Raw genomic sequence first — 22772 nt, forward strand, 5'->3', positions numbered from 1 at the left:
TTTTTATTTTTTATTTTTCCCCCTTATACACAGATCCAGGAATCGCACCCGAGGCTGCCGGCCGGTCAGGAACACCGTGACAGCGCTCGGAACGTCACACCGGAGCAGCACCGCTCCTTGCAAGCGCCTGCAGGGGCTGGAAAAGGGGACGCCCCACGCCCCACGCCCCGCTCCCCGCGGTCACCCCCCACCCCTGTGCCCTCCCGCCATCCGCCCCGCCCCCCCCTCCCGCCATCCGCCCCGCCCCGCCCCCCCGCCCCCGCCTTCGGGGAACGCGCGCCCCCTGGCGGCGCTCGCCGCTCCCCCGCCGGAAGCGCCGGGCGGTGCGTGCCGGCCGCGGTCCGGGCGGCTCCCGCGCCCCCGGTGGCGCGGAGTTCCCCCTTCTCTTCCCCTCCGCCGCCGCCGCCCTCGTTCTCCCTCCGCCGCCGCCGCCGCCGCCTCCTCCGCTCCCGCCCGCCGGCGGCACGGTGGTGCCCTTCCGCCTCCGCGGGGAGCCGCCCTAGCCTGGCCGCCCCGCGGGCACCCGGCCTCCGCGGGGGCGGCGGGCGGAGAAGTAAAACCAGGCCCCGGCAGGGACACGGGGCTGGAGCCGGAGCCGCCGCCGCCAGGGGAAGGTGAGCGGGCGGGCTGGGCTCGTACTGGCCGCCGCCGAGCCCCCGGCCGCGCGTTAACGCCCGCCGGGGCGGGCGGGGGGCAGCCGGGGCGGGCGGGGGGCAGCCGGGGGCTGGGGGCAGCCGGGGCGGGCGGGGGTCCTTCTCGTCAGAAGAAAGAAAGTCGACCCGGGTCCAGCCTGCTGCAGGAGCCAGCCCTGTCCTGCTGTCGCAGAAGCGAGAAGCAGGCCAGTGCTTGTTTCAAAACAAAGTCGAAACCACCCTCAAACTTGAAGGATCTCTCCAGTTGCAGATGCCTTTAGCAGGATTATCAGGATCTTTTTTTTGTTTTGTTTTGGTTTTTTTTTTTTTTTTTGTTTGTTTGTTTTTGTTTTTTGTTTTTTTGTTTTTTTCGTGTGTTTATGGTGGCATTGCTAGTTCTGGTAGGAATACTCTCTGTGAGCGGCTGACGCAGTGGGAAGTAGTGTGGTTCTGTTGGCAGGAGCACGTTGTAGCTGTTGCTTTGCGATATCTTTCAAGTTTGGAGGTACTGGACGGTTCTCCCCAGGTTCCACTTTCGTGTTGCATACACATGCTGAAATCCCGCTGCGTATGGGTTTACAGCACTATCTGTTGCTTTCTGTAATCGCCAATTCTAGCGTGATCAGTAGGGGCTCAGTTAACCCAGTGTCTGTTGACTACAGTTGAAGACCACGGTTGTAATTTAGTTAAGGATTTTTCTGGGTTGTGTGCTAGAACTCAGAGAAAGGAATTGTATGTTATCCTTCTTCCCATTTCACCGTCAGTGTAAAGTATTAAGTCAGCATACTCTGTCATTAGTCAAATGAGAAATTGCACCTCTTTCATCTAGAGAAAATATATACAAGCTGCTCTATTAAGTTAGAACTTTTAAAAAATACTTAGTTTGAACTGCACAACAGGAAATGTGTTAGTGATGTTGGTTAAAATAAGAAGTCCTTTAAGGGTATGCTCATATTATAGAGGGATTCTGCCTGTAACTTGGCTAAAAGTGAGACTTTGTACTGCAGCCCATTGTGTTTTTTAGGCTTGGATGGTGACAGATGTCAGAACTTTGCTGATGAGGAGGGCAGGATGGTCTCTCCTTGTTTGAGTGGGGTCCTAATCACAGTGACATTGCTGGTGTTTCTAGAAGATAGTGTGCTTTATCTTGTAATTTTAACTGCTCTGGGCAGTCACAGAGTAGGCAGCTGTAAAGTTGGAGCAGATCAAAATGACGTTATCTGTTAGTAGCATATATGAACTATGTTGGATCTTTATTCAGTGTGGAGCATCCTGTGCTTTCTTTGATCACGGAGACAGAATCCGTCTTCCCTTTTTCACTGCCCTTGCCTTTGGTAGGGTGTTCAGTGTGGCAGTAATGTAAGTCACACTTGGGCTTGGATACAGAGTATTTAGGCAGATGTAATATGTGAGATCAGAACAAACACTGGACTTGTTACAGGGGGAGCAAAATTGCAGGAGATAAAGGCCTGGGGAGGCCTTGATCTGATGGACAGTAAGTCAAATATGAGTGAGGAAGGCTGCCTGCATTTTGGGCTACCTCAGCAAGGCCATAGCCATTAGATTGAGGAAGTATTTATTACCCTCTTTTCAGCATTTTTGAGACCACAAGTTCCGTTTAGGGCCCCACAACACAAGAAAGATGCCAGTGAACTGGAAGGGGTGCAGAGAAGGGCCATTGATGTCGTTAGGTGACTGGAGCATGTGGTGTCTGTGGAGAGGCTGAGGGAGCTGTGTGTGTTTAGCCTGAAGAAGAGAGGGCTTAAAGGGGATCTTGCTGCTCCTCTTAACAAGTTGTTATAGAGAAGGAAGAGGTAGACTGCTCAGGCAAAGGACAGGCAGCATCAGGCACAAATTGCAGTAAGGGGGATTCTAACTAGAATAAGGAAAAACATTTTCAGCGTGAGGGTGGTCAAGCACTGGATTAGGGGCTCAGAGGAGCAGTGCGATCTCTGTCTGTGGAGATACTACAAACTGGGCTGGACACAGCCCTGAGCAACCTGATCCAACTCCTTAGTTAGCAAGAGGTTGTACAAATGCTGGCCAGTATGAGTCTTTGCAATATAAATTATTCTATGATTCTCCTCAAGATGAGGAAGCAACATTGCTCAGAGTACGGCTGACTGTCCCTAAGAGAAGGCAGTACTTTAGGTGTTACCTCTGTGGTTGACACCAAAGAAGATTTTGGATTTTAATTTCGATTACAGGTTAGTGCACAGATATGCAAGTAAACTTACAAAACAGTGATGATTGCACTTAAGGTATTACATCTAACATTACAGGCAAAAGGGCTAGTAATAGTTTGCAAGGCTGACCTGTGGACAGCACTTTGAATTTACTCAATGAGGATTTTGTGTTTGGAGAAGGCCATAAATGATTAAAAGTATAACAGGTGTGAGAGTATAACTTTAAGTAACCTTTAAAGCTATATAATCACCTGTTGAGTTTTGAAAAATGTTTCTGTGCCGTAACCCATGCTCTATATTGTTCTCTAGCTAGTAGGTGGACCCACTGAAGAAGTCCAGGCATAACAATCTGATAAATATTGTAGTGTTGAATGCTACTCCTAAATCCTGCTTGATCTCACAAGTTACGTTTCTGGTACTTGCTGTGGGTGTTTGCTGCCTGACGGGTTCTGGAGTTGGGCTCTGGCATTGGAATGAGAAAGAGCTTTCTCTTGCTCTCCCACACACTGTCTCTCTCCCATCCTTTACCCCTAATTCACACCCCAAACACACATGCATGAAATCAATGAAGTGCGTGTCACTAATGCTACCTGCTTATACATTGCTGAAGATAAACCAGCTGCTTGTCACGTTGCCCTCAAGAACATGCTGAGGAACAAAATGTTGTAAGCCTGAATTAGTGGAACAGGCATGGACTGTGGGAGCCAAGTCCTAGTCATGAGATCAGCTTTCTTCTCATTAATAGGAATTATCTTGAGCAATGTGGGTAGAGGCCAGTTTCAAAGCAGAAGGAAAAGGAACATTCTTGCTCTGTCAGAATGGGAGGAAAAATTGAGACCACTTATTAGTGAGATGAGATCTGCTCTAGTAGGCCTTTCAACATCTCACAGCAAACATGGAGTAAAACTGATCTGCTTGGTAGTTTTTGTTGTCATTGCGGTTCTGATTGTATTAGAAAAATTATCTTCTGAATTTCAGTCACTTGTTGCTTGCAAAAACAAAGCAAAGGTAAAGGACTGATAGACATATGTCTATCTAGGCATAGGAACTCTGTAGTCATACATGCAGTAAGTCACATTTTAACAACAAACCAAAACACAAAAACCCCAAGCTTAGATTCTTTCAGAAATTATTGTTCTTAATCTGTTTCTCTCTACAAGTCTACATTATAGTTGCAAGATGTTTTTCTTCTTCGTCCTGACTAACAGTTATTTCAAGTCTTGACCCAAACTTTATTCTAGACTAGGATAACATTTTTCCCCCAAAGTATTATTTATGTTGTGTTATGTGAAGGGTATAGGTAAGATAACCAAGCATACAGGTTGTCTCATGTTTGTAAGATGAAGTGAGTAGCAAGTTTTCCCCTAAATTGTGCAAAGCTAAGAAAAAAGTGTTGCATCAGAATTATAGAAAACCTGAAATATCAGCCTGGAGAGGTCTAGCCCTGAAACTTCTTAGGAGCTGGTGTTGGAGAATAGAGATTCTTATCCACAGACACAGTAAAGCCGGGGCAGCTAAAACTTTCAGAGGACTTCTTATAATCTTTTTTTCCTCGTCCTTTCTGCTGCCTCTCTGGGACTTGGCATTTCACTATCTGTAAATTTTCAGGTACAGTTAAAGGTCTCTACGGGTGCGAGACTTGCTTATTTGAGACCATCTTCTTCCCGAGTCATCATATGTTTGTGGACAGTAGAAGTGTTCAGTAGTTTTTTTTTACGCCACTGAAGTTGAGATTGTGCTGTTTTCTGTTGTAGTAAGTACTTGGGAGAAGGTTTTGATTGTACTGGGTATTGTGTAGAACAATAGATTAATTAATACAGCTTTCTGAAAATCAAAAATACAGTATAAAATGGTATAGGTAACAGTATAAATATTCTGGATTTGTATAAATTGAACAATTTTCAATGAGGTAAAATCTTAGTTTGAGATTAAGCAATTGCACTATCTTTCTCAATTAGAATTGTCATCGTTTCCACTACGTAAAAGAAAAGGACAGAAAAATCAAGTCAGAGTTTTGCTGTATGAACCATTATGTTTCTAATAGGTGCTGCTGGGATGTGGGGTAAATGGTATATGAATAAAATGCATCAGAGAGTTCTTTTTGTATGATTAAACAGTATACACACGTCTTTTTTTGAGGATTTATTCATCTGCCTTTTTTTTTTTTTTTTTTTTAATTAAACAGGAGATGATAGGTGGAAATGAATCCTGTACGGCAGGACCGATACCTATGTCCTACTTAACCTGCCTAACTTACATTCTGGGAGAATGGACTGGTGTGGAGCATATTGAAGATTATCTAAGTTATGCAGTTTACCTTTTATGGGTGCTTTTTCCACTCGCAGTAGTTTTTCTACTTCCGGGAGTTCTCATCATCCTCTTCTACACTTCCATTCTCCTTCTTCATATTTATAAAAGGAAGAATGAACTAAAGGAAGCTTATTCCAATGATTTTTGGGATGGTGCAAAACAAATGTTGGCTACCCTATGGGATGGACATGGAAGAATATGGCATGGTAAGTGAGATCTGACTTCTTGTTAAAAACTGTTGAAGTTCTTATTCCTGGTTTGTCTTTCAGGATTATCAATATATATATGATGATTGATGCTGTTGCATGAAATTTAAATTCAGGACAATTTTTTTTCTGTTTTATCAATGACTGCCAGTGGTGCTTGGAAAAAAAAAAAAAAAAGCCACTGAGACTTTTTTGGATGTAAAATTTTATACCTTATGCATTTATTCCTTTGCTGCTACAAAATGATATCTTTCATCCGGTTGAATATATATGCAACTTTTTGAAGTTGTTTAATTTTTTTTTTTTTTTTTACTTTTTATAACTACCCCTGGGTTTCCTCATTCCAGGAGGACCTATGTTAAAAATCAGTTTAATTAACAATATTATTTAAGCACCAATATATGAACACTGGAACTTAAATGCCAGTTCCCTGATAGCTAATATGTCAGCATGATAGCATAAATTAATTGCACTTAACCAGTCTTTCACATATAATGCCAGATGATGGCTAAAAGGACCACTTAGTGTCAGTTCACTCACTAGTTGCTACTTCAAATTGACTTTAGAGCCCAGAAGTGTTATAGAACCGTGCTTTTTAAATTTTCTTTCTGTGCGTTTTTGACAACTACTTTTGCTACTAGAATGTCAAAACTAAGGGCTCTGTTCCTTGTCCTTCTACTATTATTTCTTTTATAAAGACAGACTTAATAAATGATTTGGCTTTTCTTTCTAAGGAAATCATAAGCCTTTTTCAGAACCATTCAGTCTAGATTCAGCTAAAGGAGAGAGCGACGGTTAAGAGCAATTTACATAAAGAACAAATCCTTCTTGAAAATCATCTCTATTTGTTCCCTAGTCAAAGGGAAGCGGGTTCTCGAGGCATTGATAACCAGATGGTGCAGCGGCTGTATCAGATAAGCTTTGTAAGACTAAGATGTAACTTCAAATCTAGGAAAGTACACTAGATCAAAATCAACAGCTACATCAAAGAGCTTAAAATGCTCACTTCACAATAAAAAGCTATTTACTTTTTTTTCATAAGAAAATTATTTTTTTAAGGCCTTGGCTTCTTTCATCCTTAGTAACTTTTTCTTTTTATAAGGTCTAACTTTTTATTTGCACAGAACAGATTCTTATTCAGTCCCTCATCGACCACTGTGACCGTTTTTTCTGCCCTGCCAGCTGTTTCCATGTTCTCTATACACTTCTCTTGCTAAAGAATGAAATGTTTTGCAGTTTTTTTCCTCCACTTGATTAATCAATATATCATAGGAAGAACTTTTCATCGTGAAATCTCACAGCATTGGAAAAAAAAAAAAAAAACAGCAAAGAATGAACGCTACAACCAAAAAGACCAAAACCAAAACCCAAAACTGGTGTGTGATACCTGTAACTTTACATATATTATGCAAATGTTAGATGTAGGTATCATTCTGGTTGTGATTGGCTGGTATGGAGCACAGTTAGTGGTCCCTTGGGATAGTTCAGATGATATGCTTGCAGTATGTTGCAACTTCACAGGTGTAGAAAGTAAAATAGAGGGAGGAGAGCCAAGAGTACCTTCAGAATTAAAACAAGAATTAATGGAATGAGAATTGCAGACCTGATTAACTTTGGAAGAAGTGACAGGGTTTGGGGTCTTGTTGTTTTTTGTTTATTAAAGAAAAAAACCAACACAAACGAGATGCTGTAACAATGCTGCTCAGTATTAACTGAATATGTTTTATATGGATGCATTTTGATATTTTGTATTAACTGAATATATTCTGCACTGTTAACTTAATTAGGAATGCAAGTTCAGTAAGAAACTTGTGTGTGTTATGTATGCTTCAGTTAAGCATATAAAGCCCCAAATAGCTTTTAGTACTTAAGTGATGGAAAAATGGAGCAAGTATAACTGAGAGAAATAACAAAGAAAAGCTTCATACCCTGGAGTAAAGGGAGACATGTAAATGGATGTTGTCACATCAAATCTTCTTAAACAGTTACTGGTAGCAATAAACTTTGAAATGTAAATAATAGCTTGAAATAGTTGTTTTACCACTCCTATCCAGTCCTTACTGTGATTTCTTTTGAATGATTGATTCAGAGGACTCTGTAGCTTTGAAGACAGTGAACAGAAAATATAAGGAAAAATTACACAGCTCATGACAGTGAGACCAGATGTTTTGTTTCCAGAGTTTTTTGTTGTTGTTGTTCTTTCTTTAAATGTGGCTCTTCTGGTTTAGATGAAATATATCTCCTGTGAAAGCAACTTAGTAAATGCTGCAAGTCACTGCTTGACTTTTTAGCAGTCGCTTTGCTCTTACAACTTTTCAATAGCTATGGATTTTACTTTGCCAACTTGCCACAAGTTAGTTTCTTTGGGCTAGAATTGTATCAGACTTTGACATCTGTTATGCCTTTAATTCCTGACAGGTTATGAGCTTCACGGTGCCGAAAATATTCCTGAAGGACCAGGGCTTATTGTGTTTTATCATGGAGCTACTCCTGTTGACTATGTCTATTTCATGGCTAGACTTCTTATACAGTGGAAGAGATACTGCCACGTAGTAGCTGATCATTTTGTCTTTAGATTACCAGGTAACAATCGGTTTGAGAACTCTAATATATATTTTTTTTTTTAATGGTGTAATTATTAAAAGTTGTGCCACAAGAACACAGCTCTTTGAACAGACATTCAGACAAATTTAGTCAAAGTGTTGAAGTACAGCTGTCTCTAACGTTCTTTACAAACAAGAGTGAGCTTGTGAGACTGACCCATGCAAGGATGGGTCATGATCTTGGCTGGGCAACACCTTCCGACGACTTGAAGGGCTTCAGAAACAAAGAGAAGGGGATCATAGGAGAAGCAGTTGTCTCAGTATTAATCAGTAGCAAAGTCTTCAATCAGATGTTTCTTTTTTTATTAATATAGGCAGAATGAGTGGTATAACTTAACTAAGAAATAAACTGTCTGGAAGCAGTGCCCTTAAAGTTGACAATATTAGTCTGGGGAGATGATGTATTTTTGTATCCCGCCCAGGTTAGTATGGTGGGCAGTGGAACCCGTCCCCAGGAAGAGTGTTCCAAGTAGAATCTTTCTTGGAGGAGGGCTGTAGAAGTGTCCAACGAGTTTGTGTGAAACATGAGGTGAAGCATGAAGAAAATGAAAAATACGTTTAGGGCAAGATTTTGGCTGGATGGCCTAGCAAAAAACACTGCTGATTTGTGAAATTAATTACATGAGTAGTTTGAGGTTTGTGTGTGTGAAATACAGTAGTACCCAGTTCTTTTCCCAAGTTCAGTTTGTGACTAAAGATCTTGTAATTAATTTTGTGAATTTACAGGAGTGTTCTGTAGTGTACTGATGCTTTTAGAAGGAACAACTCATCAGAAAACTGTCTTTTGTCTGTATAGTTTTATTTCAGACTTAATCCCTGAAAATTGAACTCTTTTATACTGATAAAAGCAGGGCTTTGCCTCTACAGCTGCTTTTGCCAACAAACTAGGATTTGTCAATTGATTATCAAATCTTTTTCATACAGCTGACTAATGTAACTTATCGTGTAATTTAATCTATTTTGTAATTTATATCTATTATTACTTATGCACAGTTGTTTATGAAATGGGAAGTTATTTTGGTTTTCTCCATTTCTGCTTTAAAATAAGGTTCTAAGTGTGAGTATACTTATGAGTCCTTCCAAATATAATTTAGCAGCATTGCAGAGACATCTGGCTGAATGGCTGGTCTTGAAGAATTGGGTTCTGCAGTACAACGTCTAGCTAAAAGCTGGTTTCTACAGGCATTCCTCAGGGACTGATCCTGGGACTAGAGCTGCTTAATGTTTTTATTGCACACCTGGATGAGGGGGTGGAGCGTGCTCACAGGAAGTTCACGGATGACACCAAACTGGGGAGCAGTCGGTACACAGCAGTTAGAGCTGGTATTCAGAGTGCCTTCACAGAAACGAACCGGCAGAAACATCACAAAGTTTAGCAAAAACAAATGTGAAGTTGTGCACCTGGAATGGATCAATTGCATGCGACAGTACCCGGGGTAGAAGGTGGCTTTGCAGGAAAGGACTTTGGCATTCTAGTGAACAGGTTGAACGTGGGTCAACAGCATGCCCTTGCAGCAAAGATGAACTGCATGTTTTGTTTTTTTTTTTTTAGCAGGAATGTAGCCAGCAGGTTGAGTGAAGAGGTTTTTTCCCTTGGCTTGGCACCTGTGCAAGCACATCTCGCAATATGGTGTCCAGTTTTGGACTCCCCAGTACAAGATAGACATTGACACACTAGAGTATGTTCAGCGGATGATGAGGGGCTAGAGCACACAGTGTGTGAGAGAGGCTGAGAGAACTGGATTTGTTTGGTCTGTATCTTGGGGGGAAGATGATATTGCTGTCTTCAGCAACCTGATGGGAGGATGTAGAGAAGAGGGTTCACAGCAATAGAATGAGAAGCAACAGAGACAAGTTGCAACACAGGAAATTTTGATTAGATGTGTGGAAAGGTATTTTACCATGAGGGTGATTAGATACCTGAACAGGTTGTCTCGACAAGTTGGGGAATCTCCATCCCTGGAGTCTTTCAAAACTCTGCTGGGTGAGGCCCTGAGCAGCCTGGTATAGTTGGACACAGTTTGAGTGGGAGGTTGGACTAGATAACCTTCCGAGGTCCCTTCCAACCTACATAATTGTCTGGTTCTGTGAATGAATTAAGGCTATTCAGGGAAGACAAGCCCAGAGAGCCCAGATGATGTTCTGGATTGCATTTCAGAATCTGCACAATAATCTATGTCTGGCAACCCAGATAGGTGCCGCTTCTCCTGTAAATCAAACCAGAAAGACTGCCGTGATTTTATCTTAGCACTAAGATCCTGATTAAGTCTTCAGATTAAATTGGTTGTCTTTTCAGAAGATGTTTTAGTTAACTGAAAGTTATTATGCTCAATGCAGGAGAAAATGGGGGTGAGGGGGTGGTGGGGTGGTTTGAGGAGTCTGCAGGCTATTAAACACGCTTGGATTAGATGATTTAATGATCCTTCTGTTTTTGTGATATTGAACCAACTATGAAAAGCTGTGAGGAATGGTTTCTCCCATGAATCTGAATCTCGGGTCCATGCCAGTATGCAGTTGCCAGCACACAGCCTCATTGTGTCCTCTACATTGGACACTGCTGTTCTGAATTAACTGCGTTAACTGAAGCGTGTTTGTAAAAGGCTGCTGTGCCTCCTAAGGGATGCATAAGCCTCCAGGGGGTCAAACATGTCTCTCCCTACTGCTTAGTCTTGACAGATACAGCATGATAACTTATGGAAGGGAACCTAACCTAATAGAAGACCTCCTGTAGATACCCAGAGATTCCTATTGAACATGGTCTAATGCATCCTTCTTTCATGTCAATGAAATTATTTATTTGTCTCAATTTATGCTGTATTGATACTATGTAGGCTTCTGTTGCTTGTGTTTTGGGGAAGAAGGATATGAAATATGGTCCTGTAGCTTCTTTTTTTCTTTTTTCTTTTAAATACTGGAGGTTAGTCACAGACAAAAAAAAAATAAACCAAAACATTCCAGTGTTTTCAGATTCTTTTAGATTCTTAGCTGTGTAGTGCTTAGGAATACATTGATTTCTCTAAGATTGAGTTAAGAGAAAATCTTTTCCCAGAGTGCAAGTGATTTCACTTGTGGGGTTCTCCATCACCCTGTCCTATAGTATGGGCCATGTATGCTTCCTAGAGTCATCTGGGAGTCCTCTTTAGAAGGTTGCCTGCTATTTTAGGCATCTGAGACAGTCACTCTCCTGTAATATCCTAGAGGAAAGGAGCTGTGGCTTCTTGCCTGTTACATGCGAGAGGTGTTGCAAAGTGTCTTGTGGACTAGATGTTCTGCAGATACACCCATGTGGTTACCTACAGTTGTGGAAGGTTGAATTCAGTGGTCTAAATGATTCCTCCCTGTCTGTGGTCCTGAAGGTCAACCATAGGAAAATGATGACATCCTTGGCATCTTGCCACCAGGCAGCTGACAGTGCCTCTATTACAGTCACTGGGGCTAAGTTAGAGAAATATATATGTAGTGTGCTTATTGAGGTAAGTGTTAAATGCATTACTGGGTACTCTCCAAAGGGTTTTCAAACATCAGTGCAGACAAAATGTTGTAGAAAATAGAAGAGTGTGCTGGGACAAAGGGCAGAGTCCGGGTTGAACTGTGGAATAAAATTAATTTTGGACTTGTTGGTATATGGACAAATTAGCATCCCTCCATGCTCTGGAAGGCCAAACCCCTGTGTTTAGATAGTTTTGAGAGTTGTTTTGTTGTTTAAAGTGGAAAAATAGATTCTTGGTCACTTTTGTGCAGCAGCCAGGTACCACCCCAGTGTTATTTCTGACTCCATGATGATCTTTGCCTGGGGCACAGAGTGCCCTGGCTGTCAGTTCAGGGCCACTGCACTAGTTCCTGCCTCTCTGATGCTCTAACAGAACCAGGTTCTTCCTCTTTGCTACTGGAGTGGAGATATTGGTAATAATGTGTTATCTGCTGGCTGGGCTGGGAGACAGAGCTCAGAATATAAGGTTTATACTAAAAGTCGGGGGGGTGGGGTGGGACGGGGGGGTAGGGAAATATAGCTGAGAAATTTTGTGAAGACTTGAAACCCCTCCCCACCACTATTCTGTATTATACATTTTTGTCTGTATTGTGTCTATATTCTGTGGGTTTTATTTTGTTTGGTTTTGTTTTCTTTTTTTTTCCCTGACCTATGAACTGGTGATAGAGGAACTCATGGTGTTGCTCTATCACCCCTGCCCTGCTGCTCCCCTTCCCCAGCGTGTCCAGTGCAGAAAGGAAAACTCTCTTCACAGCTTCTGCTTCTTTGGAGTCTCTTTTCCTGCTCAGCTCAACCCTTCTCATGACTGTTTTGTCTCTCTCTTGAACTCACTGACAGAAAGGACATAGAGACAGGCAGCTTCCTATCACCAGGTACATTAGAGAGCTTTGATTAGTTTGGGATTGTAAATCATGGTAAAAAACAGCTATTGAAGATCCCATAAAATACTTGAGAGAAATTAAATTACTTTAGGAAAATTCTATTTCAGCTGTCCTCTGTGTAAATTCTACTAGACAAAGACTGATAGTGTCCTCAGCAGTGTGCAAGGCAAGGCAGGTGTAAGGCAGCTTGTGTTCTGCTGTCATGTTTATGGACAGATCTTGATTGTGTTTAGATATAAATCGGAAGTAATTATACTCACACCAACTACGGAGACTAGTTAGAGATCAGAATTTAGTTAAGAATAAGCTAATGATATGCTGTCTCAGGCTCTCTTTCGAAAACCCTTAGTTTATCTGGGCTGTAAGCAAAAACAGATCTCTGTCCTCTTAACTATATTTGGACTCATGTGTGTGTACGTCTATGTGCATGTAACAAATGTGGGTTCAGTGTAACAACCATTCATTTGTTAACCTGAGGTTAAAAAATGAAGATCTGTTATTCAGGGTCAGACTTGATCTGTTCTGTGTCCTTGTCTATGGCTGGTAAGGTTGTTTGCCTCAGTGAGAAACTTCAAGAAAGAGAAGTAATCTTTCCCATACTTCTCAGTCATCTAAAGTTTCCATTTTGGTATGCAGTACTCATAAATACTGTATAAATTTAAAATTTATTGAACCAAGTGAATCTGATTGATTTCCTGCAAACAGAGGTTTATGCTACTTATGTTCTTTCACTGGTTGCCTAAATTGATCATGTATGTGCCAATTTGATGCTTGTAAGCAAATTTTTTGATGTTCTGGTGTTTCTTGGAGAGTAGAGTCAGTATGACATTTCAAATTCAAGATGATGTGAGGAGTTAATGTAACTTTACAGTTAAACTTCAGGAAATTAAAAATCTTAACCTGAGATGAATATACCCCATCCAGGCTTGCCAGATGTCTCTGTGTGAAAGGCTGTCCAGGTACTCACAGACTGAACCAGGGAGTCAATTACTGCAGTGATCTGTAACACAGAGAATGCTTCGTTTTCTTTGTCATTTCTCCTTCTTGTGCACAGACTGCTTTTTGTTTGCTGAAGCTAACAAAACAAAACATCACAACAATTTGCTGGTGTTTTCTCTTGTTACACTTTATTAGGACTGTGCTACATTTGAAAAGTAGAGCTTGGGCAAGGAGCCAGTGCCCTGTAGCCGACTTAACAGCTCCATAGAAGGGACACATGAAAGATGTCAGAGAGTGCGTGCCAGTTTTTTCCAGTTTAGTCCTGATTGTGAGATAAGCACCTGACTGTACTATGACAGAAAGCCACTGAAAATCCTAAATCTTCAACTTTTTAGACCACAACCTATAAGCAGGATTTAATGCTTCAGTCCCTCTAGGAACTTTGACTTGGGATTACAAGTTATTAGACAAATAAGATTTAGCCATTGTGTTCTGTGTCGGGAATCTGTATTCGGTGGTAGCATGAATTAACATTTTCTGAATTTATATTATCTTACCTTACAGGTTTTAAAATATTACTAGATGTACATGGAGTTATGCATGGACCAAAAGAAGAATGTGTTGGTGCTCTGAAGAAGGGCTGCCTGATAGCCATTGCCCCAGGTGGAGTTCGGGAAGCACTCTTTAGTGATGAAATGTATACTATTATCTGGGGTAATCGGAAGGGCTTTGCTCAGGTGGCCATTGATGCAAAAGTGGTAAGTATGACAGATCACAGAAGAGAAGCAGAGAATGCTAACTTATTAGCACTTTTTTTCCGGTGAAAGCTGTTTTGATTATCATATATTTGGTGTTATATTGCTGAGCGTTATGAGTATGGTCTACTTGCTCCATCACCACATTTCAAGACTCTTTTTGTTGCTTTCAGTGAGAAGGCTTTGTAGTCAGCTAAGAGTAGCGTGGTCAGAAAATGCAGTGTTTAAAAGAAGGGGAGATGAAATCCAGGACAGTTTCTACATTACCAGCTCGTGCTGTTTTACACATACCTGGTCAGGATTGTGATGGCTCAACCCCTGACCAGAATGGTTCAGAAGCAACCATATATCAGCATATCCATTTCCCCTATTGCTGAAGTACACTGTGACCCAGCACAGTATAGACTCACTGGCACTATGTACTGCATTGGCATTTTGTGGTAGTAAAGGATGTCTGGGGCGTACAGCAGCAGCAGGAGATGCTGCTCACTGGTGTGAACTGGCTCTTCAGTTCTAATATATAGCATTGTGCTTGGTCAGCAGGTAGATAATTATTCATATGGAACCAACTGTGAAAGACACACAAGTATATGATATATTTGAATTGTAACTATTTTAATACTAATTTCAGAGTCCCTCTCATTCTATATTTGCACTTGAAAGATGTGTGCATATGTCTGTACGCCTGCATATACCTAATTTGAAAGTAAGTCTCACACCAAGAGTTTTATGTTTAGGTACTGTCAAAGAGAGACTAGTTAAATCTCTGGATTTTATACAGAAATAGAATACTTTTAAGACACAGTTTTAAGTATGTGTAACTTTTCTCAAGAGGAAAATAACACTATTTTAACAGGGTATTTTCAACAGATTTAGATTCTACTAATATATTGTAATAGCATATGAAAGGCCATACTTGGGATTCAACTATGGTTGCACTAGTTACATTTATTTTATTGAATGTGTGTTCGGTTCCCTTTATGCACGCACAAAGGTCTTGCAGGTTCATCCCCCACCTTTAAAAAAACCTGAGAGATGCAGTAGAATAGGAATAGTGTCACAGGCAGGCTGAAAGTGGGAAAAATGTCTTTATTTAGATTAAAGATCAACTTTAAGTCACCTTTACTCATAAGCATAACTCCTCATGGAAAGAAAAATGTGTCTAAAACAGCAGAAAAATGTGTCTAAAACTGGGACTTTCAACTTCTTGAAGTTGTCTCATTTCAGCAGCTTGTTTGCCAGAATTTTTTGTCATATAAATCAACTTGGTACATACAAAAATCTCTACCTCTATATCAAAAGTAAGATGTTCCAAATAAGGTAGTTAAAGAATAAAGAGGTTTGTTAACATTCAGTTTAGGCAACTGCACTTCATTTAATTCTCAGTAGGTGCATTGGATTATTTACAGACTTCACCCCCCCAAAAAACACCCCAACTTGATATCTGTCTGAAAAATTTCATTTGCTAGCTCATCTCCATGCTTGTTTAAAAAAGTTTGAAAGAATCTGTTTGAAAATCCCATGAAGAGTTCTGTATTTCTGATGATGTGCAATGAGTACACACTATAAAATGATATTGAAAAGCTTCACGTAGTAGTCAACCCTCTCCCAGTTCTTGTAAATCTTGACAGCTCTTTGGAAGTTCAGATGCAGCAATAAAAACTCGAAATATTCAACACTATTCCAAATATTCATCAGCAGAAATAAATCATAGACATGTATTGAATATGACCCATCGTGTGTGAAGCAATACAATCAGCATAGCAGAGACGAATCAGATGAGTTTAGGGTCCCAGTCCTGTAAATTCTTCCCCTTGAGGTAAGAGGTTTAATCACTTAAGTCATAACTGTGCAAACACTGCTAGATAAGAGGAGGCTTAAATGCTCCATAGGTTCTGAAATCCCAGACTACTTTGAGAAAATGGACTTGCTGAAACAGTGACATTGAAATCTCATGGAATTCTCCAGCCTGAAGCCTTGTGGCAGAAGGTTGCAGAAAAACTTAAGAATATTTGGTTTGCTCTCTGTATGTCCTTGTCTGAGAAACACTTCTGAAATTAATTTGCTTGTTGGGTTTGAGTGAGGTAGAAGCTTTTTAGATAGTGCTATCTTCATTAAATTCTTAATTTTTTTTTTCCCTCCTAGCCCATCATTCCTATGTTTACACAAAATGTTCGAGAAGGCATTAGGACATTAGGAGGAATAAGTAAGATATTTTCTATTTTCTTGTAGTTTATTTTTCCATATGTGCTTAGCCTATTTCTGTAGAAATAATCCCCATATAAATTTGAGATTTGGCACAGCGTTGTTTCTGGAAGTTTGCTCTCCAGTAGAGTTCAGAGATGTTATTAGGATTTAATATCAGTATTAGATGTGGTATTGGCTTATCTAAGTTATTGTCCACATAACAGTGTGCCTTCACAGAAGCAGTAGAAGAAAGGAAAAAGGAACTGGAAAAAGCCAAATAGATTTAGAGCACCTTTTTTCTCTGCTTATATCTGCTAGGCCATCTCGAGGTTTTCTGCTGTCTGTTAAGAAGCAAAGTAAACAGGGGTTAGCAACTGACATGTCCTCCTAAATCTCTGTGCTTACACCTTTACCTGTACTTAAACTTCAAATAGTTTGAAATATATTTAATGTGTTGTTAGCTTACTATTCCGCACTAAACCTGTGGTTCCTCACAGAACCTTGCATTTGCCTGCTCTCTTTCCTCATCTCTGTGGCACTTCAAGCCAGAACACAAACAGATGGGTGTATGTCTGAAGGGTCCACCTCTGGGATGATTAGATGCCCACATCTCTGCTGATCTGCTAGTGTTAAACACCCTTTTTTTTTTTTTTTTTCTGTATCCTCCAATTTACTATCTAGCAGAAAGGGCCTGAACAGTCTCATCCATGACACATGTTCTGCTTCAAGTATGACATCATCATCTTCATCAGAGCACTGTAGACAAAACATTCTGTTTCTCTCCCCCTCTAATTAAAAGCTGTATGTTGCATGGAGAAGGCCAAGGCATCTGATGTAGACACATAGAATAATTCACACATTCATCAGGTTGTACAACAAGAAACAACAATTAATTGGTGCTGCGTTCGGGAGAATCTTCCCAAGCAAACAGAAGTTTAAGCCAAAATCATGCATGCTACTTACATTCTACAGCAGAGGTGCTAGAGGAATTCAATTCTGTTGATCACTGGAGGTGTTGCTCCAGTTTCAATAGTTTTGGAATATTCTTTGGGCGTATAGGTTGTGTACAGAAGATCCCACATCTTGGTCAGGAAGGATTTTCTTAGGCCAGCACCTCAATTAAAGGAATTTCTTGTCTAAAATTGAGAGAGAATATTAGCACCTATTCTGCAAGGAATTTTTCTGGTTGCATTTGGGCTAGATGCTTAGAAGGTGGCATGTGGGGAAGAAGATATGTCCTCTTAGAGCTGATAGAAATACCTGTTTTTTCTGTCTTTATTTTGTTTCACTGCAACCAGTGTGTTATCTGAAGGAGCGTTTTATCATTTCAGCATTTTAGCATGACTGGCTTTAGACAGATAAGACTATTCCTGATCCTCTAGACCTCAGTGGGACTGAACAGAACAGTCTTCTAATGCTAGTTTCTTATACTAACCTGTAAAATTAAGCTGAACTGTAACCTGTATTGTCTAGCATTCCCTTCTTCTCTGGAGAGATAGCTATTGGATTTTTCTCCTCTTCTTCCTTCTCTTTGCAGCTGCTCTCTGGAGGAGAGATTTCACACCAAGTTAGGGTGGAAACAAGTCTGACGTTAGTATTAACGTAGCTTTTAGGAAATGAAAGTCAAGGGCAGAATAGCACTTGAGATGACACATTGTTTGAGAATTTGGGTCAGGGGCTGGATTACTTGACAAGCCAGTTTCACTTTTAAGACATACTGGGAAAAAAGAGCTTTATAGAATAATCTCAGTCTCTCTTTTTTTTTTTTTTTTTTTTTCCTCTCTCTCCTCCTCACCCTCCCTTTTCCTGCTTTTCGCTTTCCCCCTACATTTTTTCACATTAGAAATATTTAGGTCACTATATGAACGTATTAGATTGCCAATAGTTCCTCTCTACGGTGGATTTCCAGTTAAGCTTCGTACATTTGTTGGAGAACCCATTCCATACGAACCAGATATAACTGCTGAGGAACTAACTGCAAAGGTAAGATAGATATCCATATCTAGATTTAAAATATTGACTGTTCTGATAGAAAACACTGGAATATTCTTGTCAAGTGATTTCTGCCTTGGAGCTAGTTACAAGAAGTTGGTGGATTCATGGTAAGCTTTGGACTTGCTTAACTCTGGATGCCCTTCTTAAGTGCTATCTTTTTATTACTACATCTTGCAGATGTTCTAGGCCTTTTAAAGTCAATGCTGCACACTGTATTTGCTTTGAGAAACAACTTGCTTTAGGGACTGAAGAAGTTCAGTCAGATAAGACTGCCCTGGGTTGATAAAAGCCTAAGCACTTCACCCAGAGAAAGTGTTCTGGTTCTTGGTCTTTTCAGAAAGATACTAATGAAGCCTTTAAAATATAGCAAATCTGTGTTCACAAACTGTTGAAATTCCATACCATAAAAAATAAGGTAAATCTATGCACTGCTTTGTACAGTGTGTTTCCATTTCTATTTCCTCCAACTTCTCACCCAACAAATTAACTTTTGAATGTTCCCCTATTTCAGATTTAGGTTGTTTATAGAAAGGATTGTCAGGTCCTTGTGTTCATTCAGTTTATTAATAGATTTCAGAGTGCTAGGACATAAAACTGTTAAGTGATGGAGCAGTCAGATGGAGGGAGCTGAAATAGCCATTTTTGGAAGCTACACAGTCACTTGTAGCATTCTGAAAACTTCACTTGAGAAATAGATTTTTCTTCTTGACCATGCAGGTGTCATTTCAGTTGTCTCTCCTCATCTGTTTACCTTCTGATTAGATCTCTGCAAAATGACATCTTAAAATATTTATATGCATTATCTTATGCTCTGGTCATGGAAAACTGATTGTTTCTTTTGGAGGTTCAGACAGACAGGACTTCAGAACTGTTGGCTTTCAGGAGAGAATGTGTGTTTAAATGACATTCTAATGTGCTTTGGCATCTTATATTTGTGCCAACCCTCACTTCCTTCTGACTTAAGTGCAACTTCTGCTAGATAAGGCCCCTAGAATGTGAATCCCCTAGAAGCCCACTTAGAGTGATTTTAAAGTCATATCTCATGTTTTGGGCTGTGGCACAGTATGCATTTTCCTATTGTATCTAGAAAAAAATGAGCTCAAATGTTTTACCTAAGAGAAATTTTAGATCTGTAGAGACACTTAGGACCAGACCTATAAAGAGATGTGGGCAGAAACCTTCTTCCAGGACTTAACCATTGACTACATACTTAATTTAAACAGTGGGAGCTTGTCCCAAGGATCACTTTTCTCCTTGCTGACCATTGGTTTACAGAGGCAAATAGTTCGCTGTTCTCTCTCTGGCCTTAAGAATTCAGTAGTCTGTGCTTCTCTAGGCTGAATGGGAAGGTTATGGCGCGTCCTTTCCATAGCTTTTGCATATTGCCCTGATTTTGAAAGTTCCCAGTAAAGCTTTTATATAATAAGAATGGTTGCTATTAACTTCTTGGCCTGCTGTGTTTTGGGGTGAAAGTGAATGCAGCTGTCACATACAGTTTTTTAGGTGTGCTCTAAGAGTGCTTTACAGGACCAGCTCCTTGAGGGGACTTGGGTGCTGGGATAATTACTTCGTACCAGCCAAACGTGCTGAGACACAATTGTGTTTCCAGTGCTGCTTCTGAGCATGGGCAGCAGCAGAGCTCTTGCATGCTGAAAGAGTGTTACTGATGCCAACCTGGGCACAGTCAGAAGTTTCAGGGTTGCAGTACAGCACGCAGGTGCTGACATGCTTTATAGGTCTAGGTCTCTTCATTAATTCACTCCATTGTCATTTTACTATTGCGCATCACTAATAGAGCTTGTGAACACAGCTACCAGAGATAAAAGATATTTATAAGCCTATTTCTTGGCAGTGATCCCACAAACACTCCTGTGGGCTTAAACATGGAAAGTAGTATTTTGAACTTGTAGTAGTTCTGTGACATTTGAAAGGATGAAAAAAAGCCTAGAAATTGTGTTAATGTATGAACAATATAAAGATGACTTAATCTGACCAAAACCTTTTCTCTTTCCCCACAGACAAAAGCAGCACTCCAAGCTCTAATAGAAAAACATCAGAAAATACCAGGAAATATATTTAGGGCTTTAATGGAACGATTTCAAACACAAAAGAAAGAAGAATAAGGTCTTCTGAATAAACTACTATTTAGTTATAATATTCTCAAAGTCATATATGTAACTTATTCATTCTTCTAATGATAGGTTTTAAATACTGTTCTAATGATACTGTTGTATAGTTTCAGATATACACTTTCCCTTGCCCTTCCCCCTTCCCAGTATCAAGCTCAGGAACCCAAACTTCAAATAATTTGTAATGGGGCAAAACTTAGTTTTTGATAAATGCATTCCTACCTTGAAAGTGTTTGGGGTTTTTGTGTTGTTTTGGTTTTTTTTTTTTTTTGTTTGTTTGGTTGTTTGGTTGGTTTTGTTTTGGTTTGGTTTGGTTTGTTTTTTCCAAAATTACACCGCAATTCTTTATGTACATGGTCTCTTGTCTTTTTGTTTGCTTCTTTGTTTTCCCCCCCCACCATTGCTCTTTAACCTGAATGTTAGACTGCTGTGGAGCTAGGATTTTACTGTCTTGATCATCATCACTGTAACTAGTTTTGCAGGCCAGATTAATGCTGTTCAGCATTTCTGAAAACTTTCTTTAGGTTGTTACTATCATGCTGCTGGAAGACACTCAGCCTTCTGTGGCCTGCAGAACCTCTAGCTATGCCTGCAAAACCTACGGTAGAGAGTGTTTAGTTTTACTGGGTAAGTTCAGAAGGAGTTTGGAGGAGTGAAAACTGGTAAGAGAATTGCAGTGAACCAGGGAAGTGTGTTACAGAAACCGCTCCGATGCTATGAATTGAGAACGCTGCAGCACAGCTGCTATTCCGAGCCAAGCCATGTCGGGTATCTGCCCTTGAGTAGAGAATTGTCCCCTATACTTCTCTGTGAATCTGCAAATTCTCTTTTGAAACAATGGGCCAAGCATTTGAGCTTTAAGAAGTGGAAATGAGAGTACTGTTTAGTAATGAGCTCATAAAACTTTATTTTGAAGGACTGAAAAAAATAACAACATTCCTCTTAAAAGTAGTAGTTCTTATCAAAAACAGGGTAGCCATTGCCAAATACCCTCTAAGTCTAGTATATGTGTAAACTGTTAAACATCCATATTCTTCAAACACAGTCATTTATGTAAGTTAATAATCAGGGTTGAGAGGGAAATCCTATATACTTTCCTTAAGTAAAAACAATTGAATTAACATGTAAGAGTTGCAGGTTTCAGCTTTTGTGCACTTACAGTAAATTATATTATTATGTTTTTTCTTAACTAAAGCCTATGCTTTTATTGTCCCAGTAGGAAATATCTGAAATATTTCTTCTGATTGCCAGCAAGTTTAATCTGCAGTTCTTAAATTAACATCTGGGAACTCTTTAGTTTTGGGATGAGAACAAATTCCTTAAGGAGAGACAAAAGAGGTTTTTGCTGTATTACATGATCTCCTTTCAGTATTGTTGGGGTTTGACCTTTTCTTAAAAAACAAAAACAAAAGCAGAACGAAACAGCAAAAATCCCCCCCAACTTTTGAAAGAGCAGTTGTATTGTTTATTCAGTTTAGTATCCATTTCTCTCACCATTTAAGCACATGCTTTGCTTTATGCTCTTTGAAATGTGTAAATTAGTGAGGTTACATAAGTGAATGTGGATGATGCCCTATGTTAGAAAAATATCATTTTATGGGAAAGAATCTATAAATTATCATTTACAAAAAGCAAAAAGCTTACTTATGATGTTATTTTATATCAAAAGCATTTTATGTGGTGTTGAATTACATTTTTTTTAAAGCTTGGGGAAGAATCATATTATATAAAAGCAAATGCCCATTCTGAAATTTTTTAAATGACTTGGGGTTTTTTTGAAGGCAAGATTGTGTTATTTTTAATTTATTGGAATGTTTTTTAAAAATATTATGTTAACAGTAAAAGCGATAATGCCAAATTCCTGCATCAGACTATAACTTAAGTATGACTGGTTTTACTGTCCCTCGTGAGGAGAATGTACATCAGTCTGTATTGTGAAATTCTCAGAGGCAGCTGAACATATGTTGTGTTGAGGTTGCATATATGTAAAAGAAAACTCAGTCTAAAAGGTTCTGTTAGACATGAACAGACATTGGTGATCTGAGATTTTGTAAAATTTATTTTACTAAATATGTGGGCTGTTTGATGCAGTTTTGTCTGTTTAAGTATTGAAAGATGAGTATAAAAAATGAAGGGCAGTATTGGTACTCTTTAAGTGTTCATATTTGTATAGGCCTTTCATATTTATTTCTATATATATAAAAAATGTATAGAAGACACCTTTCAAATAAAATTGACAACTGGAACAGGCTTCCGAAGTTTTATGTTGTGTTTGAAATAAATGAAATTACATGCAGCACATAAAACCTTGAGAAGCTCTTCTTGCCTAGGGTCTGAATGGGGGTGGAAGGATCAGAGCCCCAGAAGGAATGGATTAAAAGAAAAAGAATTCAGACAGGAGTGGAATAAAAGACAGAAGTCACATAAACAATAAGGTCTGAGTTTTAAGAGTTGTAATC

At 39.9% G+C, this 22772-nt stretch overlaps 1 protein-coding gene across 1 annotated transcript; it reads left to right on the forward strand.

Annotated features, from left to right (window-relative positions):
* Positions 1-316: 316 nt before the first annotated feature.
* LOC104366412 (transmembrane protein 68) lies at positions 317-22564 on the forward strand. The gene is made up of 7 exons (XM_032994424.2): positions 317-614; positions 5004-5334; positions 7753-7917; positions 13812-14005; positions 16148-16208; positions 18033-18172; positions 20203-22564. Exons 2-7 carry the CDS (start codon positions 5007-5009, stop codon positions 20305-20307), a joined length of 993 nt encoding a protein of 330 aa, XP_032850315.1. The 5' UTR covers positions 317-614; positions 5004-5006; the 3' UTR covers positions 20308-22564.
* The last annotated feature ends 208 nt before the right edge of the window (positions 22565-22772 follow it).

This window comes from Tyto alba, unplaced genomic scaffold (assembly GCF_018691265.1).
Source record: "Tyto alba isolate M040663 unplaced genomic scaffold, T.alba_DEE_v4.0 Super-Scaffold_9, whole genome shotgun sequence".
Taxonomy (NCBI): domain Eukaryota; kingdom Metazoa; phylum Chordata; class Aves; order Strigiformes; family Tytonidae; genus Tyto; species Tyto alba.

Bases quoted from the DNA above. Each gene is read 5' to 3' on its own strand.
- LOC104366412 (XM_032994424.2), top strand. From the start codon at position 5,007: ATGATAGGTGGAAATGAATCCTGTACGGCAGGACCGATACCTATGTCC. The intron at 7,918-13,811 runs GTAACAATCGGT...CTTACCTTACAG, and splicing joins TTTTGTCTTTAGATTACCAG to GTTTTAAAATATTACTAGAT. The intron at 16,209-18,032 runs GTAAGATATTTT...TTTTCACATTAG, and splicing joins TAGGACATTAGGAGGAATAA to AAATATTTAGGTCACTATAT.